The 13,628-nt window shown below is 42.9% G+C and overlaps 1 protein-coding gene across 1 annotated transcript in view; it reads left to right on the forward strand.

The window, feature by feature from the left end:
* Window positions 1-13,581, forward strand: part of LOC141810449 (uncharacterized) — a 54,798-nt gene extending 41,217 nt beyond the window's left edge. The window contains exons 7-9 of the mRNA XM_074698024.1: window positions 4,279-4,449; window positions 4,542-4,650; window positions 8,547-13,581. Coding sequence (XP_074554125.1) covers window positions 4,279-4,449; window positions 4,542-4,650; window positions 8,547-10,130 — 1,864 coding nt within the window. The 3' untranslated portion in view covers window positions 10,131-13,581. The remainder of the gene's footprint in view (window positions 1-4,278; window positions 4,450-4,541; window positions 4,651-8,546) is intronic.
* The last annotated feature ends 47 nt before the right edge of the window (window positions 13,582-13,628 follow it).

Consider the following 13,628-nt stretch of genomic DNA (forward strand, 5'->3'; position numbering starts at 1 on the left):
AGCCGCAGGTTGGCCACCCCTGTTTTATACTGTCTTGCAGTTACATCTGGCCCTTTGAGGCCAACCACTCTGCTGATGTGGCCCTCGGTAAAAATGAGTTTGACACCCCTTTATTAAAGTGATTTGTCCATTTATTCTCATAATTAACACATTTTTCCATGCGTAGATTCTGTGTTCTGTATTTCAGACATGGTTCTGATCCAATCCTTTTTTGTAGGGGGCTCCTTGGTAAGCTTTCACCTTGTAATGCTTTTTTTAATGGCTGTCATCATTAGTTTGAGCAGATACCTATCAATAACATTAATTGTGGCTGGAAGATTGCTAAGATATAATATAAAAAATCCTTCTTAATGTAAAGACCCATTATCTGATTAATCATTAATGTTATTTCTAACCAGTAGGGTTATGAACATTTTAACCACCTCCCTCTAACAAGGTTTGGTTTCGCTCACTGCAGGGATGTTAAGTTGACGGTTAACAGGCGTCAACAGATGCACCGAAACCAGAAATGCGTCACCCTCCATCGCACAGTGAGTCGGTGTGTGTCGTTTCACTGTGATGTACAGCCCTCCTGGGAGTGTGTGATCCAGCCTCAGCCTGTGCATTAACACTGTTTGTCATCTGATCCTGGTTCCTGTTATCTCTCTTTTCTTTAATAGCTTTCCCCCTCAGGTCCCCAGCGCTCCTCTTCATGATCTGCTCTCCTTTCCCTGACACTCCTCCATACCTCACCTCTTCTTCTCCTCTCTCTTCCTCCTTGTCTCACTTTGTTTATCCATAAATACAGAGGAATCTGACCTGACAGCTTTGTTTTCACACACACACACACACGCCCTGCACGCTGACCTTCTTCCACAGAGCGGAGTTTAAGAGTTGTGGTCGAGTTCAGACGTCACTCTGGATGTGCCCGTTCAGCACTCCTCTTTACACTCTCTTCTTCTCAGTGTTTCCTGGTTTTACATTCATTACTGTCAGCCTGCAGTCAGCTCAGACATACTGAGCTCTATGTATGTGTGTGTGTGTAGATATGTGTGTTTTCATATCCCCATACTCACTGTTTTTCTATTTTCCTCTGCTTCTTTCTTCCTCTTTCTCCGTCTCCTGCCTCCCTCCTCTTATCTCCCTATGAATGAATGCACAATTAAGTGTTCAGCTTGCGTAGTCTCTTGTGTGTGTGTGATGCTCTCCAAGGAGAGTCTCTCAGACTCTGTGTGTGTGTGTGTGTGTGTGTTTATACTCTTCCTCTTGGAATCAGACTGCAGCTCCAGAGTGAGTCACTGATCCAGTAGTGAGCTGACTGCAGTACTTCTATTGTTTGGCAACACGGCTCATTTTTATGCTCTTTCTGCTCCGCTCGTCCGTCTGTGTGCATGAAGCCAGACGTGTACGTATGTGTGTATGAGTTTCCCTCCATTTCATTAAAGAGAAGTGCAGCCCAAGAGAATGAAAAGTTTCCAAGTCTCTCTTATTGCAAACTGTGACAGAAGCTGTCGGACCAAGATGAAAATAAAATGACTTTTATTTTAACGTACAAACAACTTGCAGATAATAAATGGACACGGTATCTGAAGACAATGAGTAAAGTGGTCTGATAAAAAGTATTGCTTTGATCCAGCATGTTTTGACTCCAAAATGAAAACTCTAGGTTGGAAAACCAAAAATAAGGAAATCAAGGCTGAAAACGAAAACTCCAAAAGAAATTGTTATGGCAATTAGTGAAATGCACTTTTGGGCCATTTTTGGCCAAAATTTGCACTGGCCGAGTTTGAGTGCATCTTTTCCCAATACCAGGGATGTTTGATACCCCTTTTTTTCTAACCAATACTAGTGCGAGTACTTCTTTTTAAGTACTCACCAATACCAAGAACCGATACCACGGATACATCAAACTTTAATTAACAGTGACAGATCATTTTGAACAGAGGCAGCACAGTCACTCTGCTATTAAGTCCAAAATAAAACACAAATCATTCTCTATGAGTGAGACTTGTTTTTAATAAATTAACAAAAGTGTAAAACAAAACTAACAAATGTCAGAGTTTTAGTGAGTTTCTAAAATTCACTGAAGTGCAAAAGTCCTGTTGTCTGAATGGGACTTGATGCCCATCTGATGTGGCCTCAAACTGCAGTAATGTAGCGCCAACTACTGGTGAGGAGGACCCACTCAATTTTCAATTTTTTTTGGCCTTGAGTATCGGCTGCTGGCATCTGCAGCCTTCGCGAATGCCGATACCTTGAAAAACAGGTTTGTATTGGCCTGGTACCGATACTAGTACTGGCTCTTCCCTACCCAATACCTATGCTGATATCTTGACTTTGTCATCGAGTGACACTGATATGATCCGATCTGATATGATTAATAATTTAACATTCTCTATTCCTTGATATGAGGATAGGGTTTATAATTCTGTTTTGGTTGCTTTTCTTACTTTTAGACCAAAATGGAATAAAAAATGTGTTTAAAGTAGAGCCCGGCCGATTATGCCCGTCACCGTGTATATCAATGAATTTATTATATATATCAGCCGATATTTTAGATATTGCACGATATATTGGATATCTGCTTTTTTATGCCCCCAGTATCGGTATCGGCATCGGCCCCAAAAATCCCATATTGAGGATTCTAGTTTAAAGTGACTGTATTATTAATCTGTGGGATTATAAATATGTTAATCTCCTACAATGTAAACCTCAGCTGTAGATAAATGAGGAATTAAACTTGCACATGTTGTCAGTTATTGAAGAAACAATTGAAAAACCTTCTCTCATGATATTTTAGCTCTGCTGAGCACAACAAAACAGGCCCAACAGTATTGATAGAAGAAAAGAAGAGCATAGAACTAAGTCGAATAGATCTGCCCCATGGATTGGAACCTGTATTGTTCCGATCAGTGATACTATTGTCAGATCAGTGCATCCTTACTTTTAAAATCAACTGAATGATGTTTGTTTTCATCCACTGGAGCTACAACATGAAATTATCTTTGTCGTCCAGTAGTCATACGGTACTTTCTAGCTCACATTTTCAGTCTTTTAAGTGACAGACAACCGTAAATGAAATAAAACCAGTTGAATTTCTAAAAAACTGGAAATTGCTGGAACAAACCAGTGACTGTGCTTCATGAATCCCTCATTATATTGCGATCAAACAAATTAAGATTGCTTTGAGGCAGAACTCAAAACATTTAGTGAGTTGTTTATTCAAAGAAATCTTCAGATGATTCATTTATCTTAAGTTTATCCAGATCAAATCCACTCAGTTTCTCCTCCAGCTCAAAAACAGTGCCTGTTTGTTCTAAGAGTTGTTTTCACAACGTGGGAAAATAACCTCATTGCAGTTTTTTAAACATATTTTGTAATTGCGACTCTTAACTGGGATTGAATCTGGGTTCATGAAGTGTAATTCATTCATTTAGAGTTTTGTAGAGTTTTTGCTAATAATGATTTCTGCTCTTAAACCGTTCAGGTAAGATTCCTGTTGATAGAATTTACATTACTGGACTCACCCGAGGTCAGAGTTTAAGTCATGTGTTTTTGGTATAAGGCTTTTTTGCAGTGATGCTGCACAATGTCAGGTACTGTTTTTTGTTTTTTGTTTTTTTGACGCTGAAACTGTGTCACAGACATGCTGCTCCTCTTTGACACTGACGTTTCGGAGATGCCAGGTTCTGTCAGGCCTCAGGCAAAAGATGAAACAGAGGGGTGCCAGGTTGTTGCTTCTTCTTTCAGCAACTGCTCCACTCTCACCCTCATGTCACATGACCAAAGTGTAACCACAGCCTCTGCAGTTAGAACCACAGACTGTATCATACATATATACAGTCTCGGTGACATCACCCATTTGTTTCTGATGTGAAGATTTGAAGCCTGTTGTCGCGTGTAATTCAAGCAGTATGAACAGTTCTGTTTTTGACAGCCTTGGTAGCAGCCCTGTTGAAAGTTCTCCTCCACTATCTGATAACAGTAACAAAGCTTCATTGTGTCCAAACTGATGCAGGTTTTCTGCTGTCCAACATCCTCTCTGCTGCTTGTGTTACACTGTAGTGTCTGGATCTCCTCAATGAGCGAGTCAAACAATATACCAACAACAGCAGCAGCAGATAAAGCCTGTCTGGGCTTTTTATTGAGCCACCGCAGACAGGAAACACAAAGACACAAAGCCTACTCGCCTTTAGTCATTTAGGTTTTTATTTAGACAGCAGTGAAGCAGACAAATCTGCTTTTAGACACGTTTTGTGTCCATGCTTTTCTCTGAAGCTTTGTTTGTTTCTCTCACAGCTCCACCAACGAGGTGAAGAACCTGCTGCAGTCTCTGCCCAGGACCAGCGAGCCCAGAGAGATGCTGTTTGAGGATCGGACCCGGGCTCACGCTGACCACATCGGGCAGGGCTTCGAACGTCAAACCACAGCTGCTGTGGGGGTGCTGAAGGCCGTACGGTCCGGGGACAGGTGAGTTAGTGAGACTACATTTAATGTGATAACGCTCAGAAACATCTTCTTCATCATCATCGTTTGTTCTCTCTCCTTTCCTCATCTTGCAGCTTGGACCCTCCGCGTGTAACCAAAGACGTTGTGTGTTTCCACGCTGGTGATTTTCCTCATGTGGTCCAGAGGCTGCAGCTGGATCTACATGAACCTCCGCTCTCTCAGGTTTGACACACACACAGACACACACACACACACACACACACACACACACACACACACACACACACACACACACACACACACACACACACACACACACACATACAGAGCTCTTATCTTTGATGTAACAGGGTTCAAACAGACACGGGGTAAATCCTGGAATGTCATTCTGTCGAATTTCAAACACTTGGCGCAGATATGATGTTGGATGCTGCCACCTGGTGGAGCAGAGTCAAACTGCAGTACTTTGGAGCTCTTGCTGTGGCACAGATGATTACAGGAAACTGTCTTTTCCTTTACTTTTTTTCAGACACTTTGATTATTGGGGTTTTATTTAATTTATTTATTTATTTAATCAAGTGATATTTTAGTCCAAGATTTAGTCAAAACATGACCATTACAAGTCATTTCATTGGACATTTTCATAATACCCTTTGCCCCTCTAACCCACCCTTTATCTTCACTACCTAGAAAAAAAAAAAAAAAGTTCATACAATAGAACATAAATAGTTTTCTAAAAAATTAAAGCTGGGCCGGAGGTTAAATTTATTAAAATATCTGAAAAAAAAAAATCCAGCAACAAAAAAAAAACGTAAAAATGTATAAATAAATACAGTAATAGTTGATATTTACATAAACAAATAGGTACATATGCATATATATAGTAAGTAGAAGTTGAGTATATCAATTATATAAAATTATTTTAATATATGCCTAAATATATATATGTATTAATGATAGGCATTATTACACAAGTTCATATAACATAGTGTATGAGCTCAGTCTAGGTATTGTCCACCTTTAATATAGTCCAACAATGGTTTCCATGTTCCTAAAAATGAGTCCTGGTGTCCTGAAAGTCTGTATATGACTCGTTCATAGCTTGCTATGCTGGTCATTAGTTCCATCCAGATTTTTATTTTTTTTTATTTTTTTTATTTTTTATTTTTTTTTCTTCCCTTGTCCTGTTCAGCGTCACGACAACAGAATTATGGTCTGGCTGCCGTATTGTGCAGAACACATTTGCTTTTCCAAAGGGAGCCGTTAATGTATAGAGCTGCCCTTGAGTGTTAAAATAATACTCTTTATTAGTGTTTGTTTGTTTTTTTTTTTTTTTTAAATTATATATTTATATTTTATACATAAATACACATACATATATATACATACACACACACATACGTATGTATGCACATACATATACATACGCATACATGTATCCATACAGTTTCCCTCCCGTATATTGCCAAGTTTGAAGATTACTGCTTAACCAGAACAAGGTGATATCAGGAAAGAAACAGTGAAAAAGGAAAAGATTGTAGAGAAGAGACTAGACAGGGGGGGAGAGAAAGACAACAAAACAACAGTAGAGAACAACCACAACAACTGAACAGATGACTACAGACAGGAGAAACAAATAACCAGCTACTGAGCCTGAAAGGAGACAGTATCCTGGGGTCTTTGAAGTCATAATCACAAGAAGAACCTGGAGAGATGAACTGGAGAAATCATGAGTAGCAGTGAGCACAACAATGACAATTGCAAAGAGGTACATATACGTATATAGATCTATACACAGACTCATATACTCACCTACACATATAGGGCTACAGGTGGCAGTATAGAAAATTGGGTTTGATTTGGGTCAGGTGATCATGCCAAGGAGTGATCATGCAGATGTGGCCCCGCTGCTCCCAGAGGCCAGACATGCACTGAGATAGCCCTCATCCCCGGGCGTCCCGCAGCCACAACAGAGCACAGGTCCCAGACAGACCACCATGGAGACAGCAGCACGCCAATCCAGGAGGAGGCAAGGGGGGAGCGTCCCGGGAAGGCTAGAGGCAGGCCCCCGACACTGCAGAGGGAGGACCCCAGGGGCCAGGGACTGAGGTCTGCAGGCCCCGCTAGACGCAGGGCCCCCGATCGAGTGCAGGGGGTAAGACCAGGGGTCACCTGTGCCCAAGGGCCACTCACCCCCGAGGATGGGGGGTTCGGCCAGGCACCCGGGAGGACGGACCCAGCCCAGGCCACCACCTATCACGAGTCGGTGCCGGCCCCCAGCGCACCCGGTCAGACACCAGAGACCACAGAAGTCCTCTCCCCAGAAACCCAGTATCCCCCGTACACAGCCTACTGTCCCAACCCACCCCTATCCCCCTCTCATCTTTATCACAGCTCACCAGCCCTCCACCGTGGACCCTGACACCCGCACATAAACATTCTGTCCATCCATACCCATACGTTCACACAACAGCACAACAACACCACAGCACCACAAGACGACCACACAACAATATCACAACACGGCATATATATATATATATATATATATATATATATATATATATATATATACATATATATATATATATATATATATATATATACATATACATACACATATACACACATATACACACACATACACATACATACATACACACATACATATACACACACACATACACATACATATATATATTCATACATATATAAATAATTTTAAAAAGAGGATTAAATAAATAAATAAATAAGTAAATAAGTAAATAAGTAGATATAAAGCCATGGGCATCCTCCGGGGCGCCGCGGGACCCCTGCTGTGCCACTCGCCCAGAACCCAAGGCAGCGGATCCCCTTTTTACCCCATGCCCCAGGGGGCATGGTAGAAACAGGGGTGTGAGAAGAGCCCCCTGCCCTACCTCCCCCGCTCTGTAGTGTGTGGATGTTTGTGATCCTAATGCAGTTAAAAAGAAAAGTTAAAATTGGGGAGTGGACGGCCTCGTAGCTCATGGGGCAGTGCCCTTCAGGTGGTTAGCTCAAAGTGCCCTGCCTACCATATACCACTTGGCCCACCCCAAGGGTCTCTGTGTGTGTTGTGTAGAGTAGTTGGTATCATGTAGGGATGTCTAAGTGTAAGTAAAATTGAGGCGCAAGTCTTATCAGGGTGTAGCAGAAGTGGTCCCTAAGGACCTCTACCACCGCACCTGACGAACGTGCACCTCAAGGTCCTAAGTGTGTGGATGCTCTAGATGAGCGGGGGAGTGAGGGCTGTGGGGCAAAGTAAGACCAGAGAGGAGAAAGCTCCCCTCTGGAGGGTGAGCCGCCCTATTGGCAGCAATAGGCACCCCTGTTCCCCGGGGCCCACCGGGGCAGGGGGGGCCCAGGATCCGCCAGACTCAGAGCACCGGGCCGTGGCAGCCAGAGGGTCAAGGACACCCCGGACCACCCTGGCCCATTGTATATTAGAGAGATATATACTATTATATAGTAATATATAAATAATAATAGAAATAATAATAATAAAAATAATTATGGTAATAATAATAACAATAATAATAACAATAATAATAATAATATTATTCCATTGTTTAGAATATTATTCCATTGTTTTAGTTCCATCCAGATTTTAAAGGATGAAGGTGAGGTCACTTTCCATTGTCTGAGAATAATTCTGCATCCTGTTAACATGAATAATCGGCACCACATTTGTTTTAGATTACACGTCTCAAATTTAGTAAGAACAATTCCCAACATACATAGTGCTGGATTTTTGGTCAGAGATACGATAAAGCTCATCCATAAAAGAGGTTATTTTATCTGAAAAGTCCCTAAGCATCTCACAACCACATAACAAATACTAAAAGTCCAGTTTTGTGATGACAGCGCCAACATAAACCATTATTTCTTAGCTGAAGTAAAGCCATTCTGCTCGGGAACCAGTAGGATCAGAGGATTTTGTAGTTGGTGAACTGTGTCTGGGTTGGTGAACTTTCTGCTGATGGTGAAATTCTGTTTTTCTCAATAACTTTGAATCATTTAATCAAAAACAATCATCAGTGTCAGTGTAAAAAGGTTCCTGGAGGTCTGTTTTTAAGTGCACCCCCTCTGTGTCTCCACAGTGTGTGCAGTGGGTGGATGATGCCAAGCTCAACCAGCTACGGCGTGAAGGCATCCGCTACGCCCGCATCCGCCTGTGCCACAACGACGTCTACTTCATCCCTCGCAACGTGGTCCACCAGTTCAAGACCGTGTCGTCCGTCTGCAGCCTGGCGTGGCACATCCGCCTGCAACAATACCACCAAGGAGAGGGAGGGAAGGAGGAAGCAGAGGAGGTGAAGGAGGAAGAGGAGGAGGTTGAGGTGGAGGAGAAGAAGAGGGAAGTGGTGGACAGGAAAGAGGAGGAGAAGGAAGAAGTGTGTGTAAAAGAGGAGGTTGAGGTGGCAGAAATAAGGACGTTACCAGCTGTCAAAAAGGAGGAGGAGGAGGAGCATCCTCCAGCGCAGACTCCTCCTCCTCTCTCCTCTCCTCCTGCTGCTCCCTCCACAGACTCCACCATGAGCAGCAGGAATGAGAAAAAAGAGGAGAAGGAGAGAATCAAAGCCAAACAGCAGGAGTCGCCTCCTTCAAAGGTGAAAACAGAGACTGCTTCTCCTCTAAAACAGAAACCACCTTCATCACCTCCTCGTCAGGACTCCAAACCCAAAGCAGCACCGTCAAAGCACCTTCATCACCACCATCATCATCATCATCATAACTCAGAGAGCAGGACGACGTCTTCCAGTAAAAGCTCCTCCTCTTCTGGTTCTAAACCCCACGTCTCCAAGTCTTCCTCTTCTTCTTCTTCTTCTGCGGTACCTTCAACTCTGTCCTCCTCTTCATCGTCTGTTCCCGTGACGACCTCCTCTGTGTCGTCCTCCCAAACCAGTCCCAAACCTGCAGCTGCTTCCTCCTCCGTCTCTCCTTCCTCCTCTGGGTCTGAGAAACTGAACAGTAAGGATCTCCCTCGCCTGAAAGCAGACGACTCAGCGGACACACGGACTCACAAAGCTGCTGCGGACACACAACAAACACGCACATCAGCAGACACACGAACACACACATTGGCGAGGACTCTGACAGACTCTAAGTGGACTTCGTCTCTGGATCCTCAGAGACCAGGAAGCTATTTGCAGCAGTACACCCCCAAACATCTCCCACCTCCTTCCCCGATCCCTCACATGCTCCCTCCATCCTTCCCTCCTCTCCTTCCTCCCTCCAGCCTCCCTCACAGACCTCCAATGCCCCCCCAAACTATGAACTCGTACCTCCCACAGACTCCGCCCCCTCCTTCCCACATGAACCAGCTCCACCTGCCTCCACCTCCTCAACCAAACCTAACCACCACATCCCAATCGTACTACCACCCTCCTCCTCCTCCCCTTCCTCACCCTCACCATCACCAGTTCTACCCTCCTCAGCACCCTCACTTCCCCTTCCTGCCTCCTCAGTCCTTCCTCCCTCAGCCCACTTCCTACCCACTACAACCTCCGTACCAAAGCCCCCCGCCTCCTCCACAGGTTCTTTCTCACCCTTATCCTCACCCGCCTCCTCCTCCTTCCTCCTCACCGCCTCCCCCGCCTCCTTCTCTCCCACCTCCTCTCCCTCCTCAGCCTTCCTCCTCCTTCCTGTCTCCTCCCCCAAAGCATGAAGAGCAGATTTTATAGTAGTTTTTGTACATATGAAGCTGTTTTATCCTGGTTGTGTTGTTGTAAAGAGAGGAAACTGAAACACATCGATGTAGTTTTTAAAGCAGGTTCTGACTTTATTTATCCTGTAGGGCTGGGTTCAAACACTTTGACTGCATTTACTGGTAGTTTCAGCCGCTGTTATTGTATGACTGCACCAAATACTCCAGATCCGCGTCCGTTTCCTGTCTCTCTGTCACGATGTGGCTCCCAAATCATTTTATTTTGAAGGTTGTTTTTAATGTGGTTTCCACGCACAACTTCCTGTTTACAGAAGGAGGAGGAGCTGACAGTCTGTGTGCTGAATTTCATAGATATCTACAGGAATGCTAGATGGCTTAGGACAGTAAACTGCTCTAATGAGCTGTACTGTAGTCGGAGGTAAGGTGGAAGATTTAGTCACTTAAATAATCATAACTCACTAAATTTCTGACAGGTTTGGAATAGAAAATACTTTATTTTTCAGGAGTCGCATCAGCAATCAAGAAAACAAAAGTAAAGTGTATAGAAAGTGCAAAAAGCTCCATAAGAAAATAGATGATGACAGCTTGTCCATCGTTGTCCAGTTCAGCCAGCCTCCACCTCCACAGGGTCCAGGACTGAGCTTCTTCAGCAGTCTGTTCAGTCTCTGTCTCCTGGATCCTGTCTGCTCACAGCAGGCGAAGCTCTTCCAATGCGTGATGTTAGCTCTGTTAGCCATGTCTGTGAACAGCATGATGCTACTCTGCTTTCTGGTTTTCCCTCTGTTGCTGGGTTAGCACGGTTAGCTCGTCCACATTTTTGGAGATAGATCTTATGTTCCCAATAGTGATGAATGGAAGGACAGGTCCATGTTGTCACTTCTTAGCTTACACCTGAGAACCAGCACGTTGTCCTCACCTCCTCCTCACTTTGCGGGGAAACATCCGGCCTTGCACCAGTTAGCATTGATTTGCAATAGGCTGCTAACAGCTGAGTTCACATGTTACATGTTTACATGTAGGATCTCCAGACAAACACAGGAGCAAAAGTAGTAAAGATATCACTGAAGCCACAAAAAGTTTGGTGTCCATGACCAACAAATGAGCCATACAAAGTAATGATCCACTCCAAATACAAAGATGATGAAAAAGAGATTAAAAAAACAAAGAAGAGAGAGCTGCTGGTTAATTAGAAACCTTATTTATGTGTAAAAAAATAACTTAAATAACTAAAACAGTAAAAAAAGAAGTTATTTCCCATTGGCTTATAGGGAGCATGAGCCATCTAGTTTTTCAGCTAAACTTCTCTAGGATTGCATCAATTTGTTCAAATCAGATCAAGCAGGACAGGAAGTCATGCACTGAAACCACACAAAACATCTGCTGACTTCAAAATAAGATGAACCGTGTTGACACCAGATCGTATTTAGCTTTACTACGACAACACGCCAACATATTGAGTGGAACACTGAGGAGTCCACAGGTTTGAGGTTTCACAGCCCAACATGAGTCGAGGGAAACTCTTCTGTGTCACAGCTCAGGCTGTCGAGTCGAGGATGAGAGAGAGCACGAACAGGGACACGGATGTGGTGTATTCACGCCGTTAGGAAGACGTTTTCAGCCTCCAGGTTTGAGATTTGGAGGAAACTGCTGTCAGGTTCTGTTTGTACATGTATGAAATCCTCATCTGTCAGAATCATGGATCATAGGAAGGAAGGCGAAGAACTTCAGATCAACTTATCTCCAGTATTTATAAGAAGAAACTCGCAGCTGATGCTTCCAATTCTGTTATTTGTATTTTATCTGTGCCCGAGACTGTTTCTGGAACAACCATGGGTCAAACTACAATACCATACTCTTCACTGTTGTTTGAATATTACTACATTTCATCCTCTTTGTTGTATTTTTGATACAACACCTGGCTGAGTGTTTCTGTTACATGGTATTTGAGCGTCACTGCTCTGCAGCTATCTGAGAGGAACGTCTGATTCCCTGAACGTGGAGCCGATGCCGGCAGGAGTCCGTGTTAGCATCCTGAGCTCAAAGCAAAGTCAATCTGAGGATTTTTTAAACTTGTTCCAGTGTTTTGACGTCAAAAGAGTGGAAGTGAAATATTTTTGTGCCAAGAAACAACCACACAGTCAAATTAAGTTACAGACTACAACAAGCCAGACAGGAAGTCATGACACAACTCCAGATAATCTGCTAGGCTAGCTGTTTCCCCCTTGTTTCACTTCTTGTGCAAATAAAACAAAAAAAACATTTTTTATGTAGTGTTGAAAAAACAGAAGCAAAATAATTCTCAGAGAAAAAAAAACAACAAAAAGTATTTTCTCTAAATTTGGAGCTTTGATTTTAAATGTTGTGATTTCTTGTATTCTTCCAATCACAGAGAGCTCTCACAGACTTTAATCTGCTGTTTTTTAAAACCCACACTGAGGATTTCCATCTCACTCCTTGAGCCCTGATCCACTGATTGTAACATCTGTTCAGGGTAACGAAACTTCTTCAAAAACCTTTAACGTACGAGGACCTCCTCTCTCTGAAGATGTGGCAGCATCTGGAAGAGCAAAACGAAACACGAAGAGCAATATGACGACAAACACGCAGCTGTTCACGACCTCCCTAATGTGACTTAGTAAAGCACTTTTCTAACATGGGTTTATTAACTACTGTTTTAATACACCTAACGAGAACTCTTAGTAATGAATCCTAAATTACTGACTGGACATTTTCAGGTTCTTCCAAGTGAAATCATTGTGTGTAATTATCAGAATGTCAAAGATTAAACTGTTTTTTTTCTGAATGCTCTGAGACAAACAGAAAGTACACTGTCGAGAGTTCTTTTCTACCTGAAGCACTATTTATGTATTTACCCCAAGACGAGTTTTTTTACAGCTTTAAATGTTTTTTATTTATCAACCAGAGACTGAAGCGCCCTCTGATGTTTTCAAAAGAAATGTTAAAGATGATGAAGAATATCTTTAACTTCTCACCTCAAAGATGTTAAACTTTTTGTTACAGTTTGGTTTGAGTATTGGAGTACAGCCCACTTGCTAATGTAGCCCACAACATTTCCCCAGTGCCTGTCCTTAACTGTGAATACTGAATGGCCCAGAGCCGTGAAGAGAAGGAGTTCTGTCAACGTACGGCAGCCCCAGCGTGAAGTTTTCAGCTGCTGGAAACATCTGCAGACTAACTAAGCAGAGAGAGAAACTTTAAAGTTTTTCAAATCTGAAAAATCAAACACACAACTTTCAACTCTCTTCAAGAAATTGTTTCAGAGACAGAACTTCTCTCTCCGTGGCTCTGGGGAGGGTGAGGTGATAACGAAGCACTTGATGCCAGTCACAAGGCGCTCTGCAGCTCTTTATATGCTTTTTGGGTTTCAAATGTTACAAAAGAAACTGACAGGATCTTATATTTTCTTTGTACAAATGTGAAAAAAATATAGTTGAAATATCACAAGTTTTCTGGCTCCTGCTGTTTTTGATTTCTCTCATCATTTTTTAAGTCA

The sequence above is a fragment of the Halichoeres trimaculatus genome, unplaced genomic scaffold, assembly GCF_033239565.1.
Source record: "Halichoeres trimaculatus isolate MK-OKI-2021-1 unplaced genomic scaffold, fHalTri1.1 fHalTri1_scaffold_21, whole genome shotgun sequence".
NCBI classification, from domain to species: domain Eukaryota; kingdom Metazoa; phylum Chordata; class Actinopteri; order Labriformes; family Labridae; genus Halichoeres; species Halichoeres trimaculatus.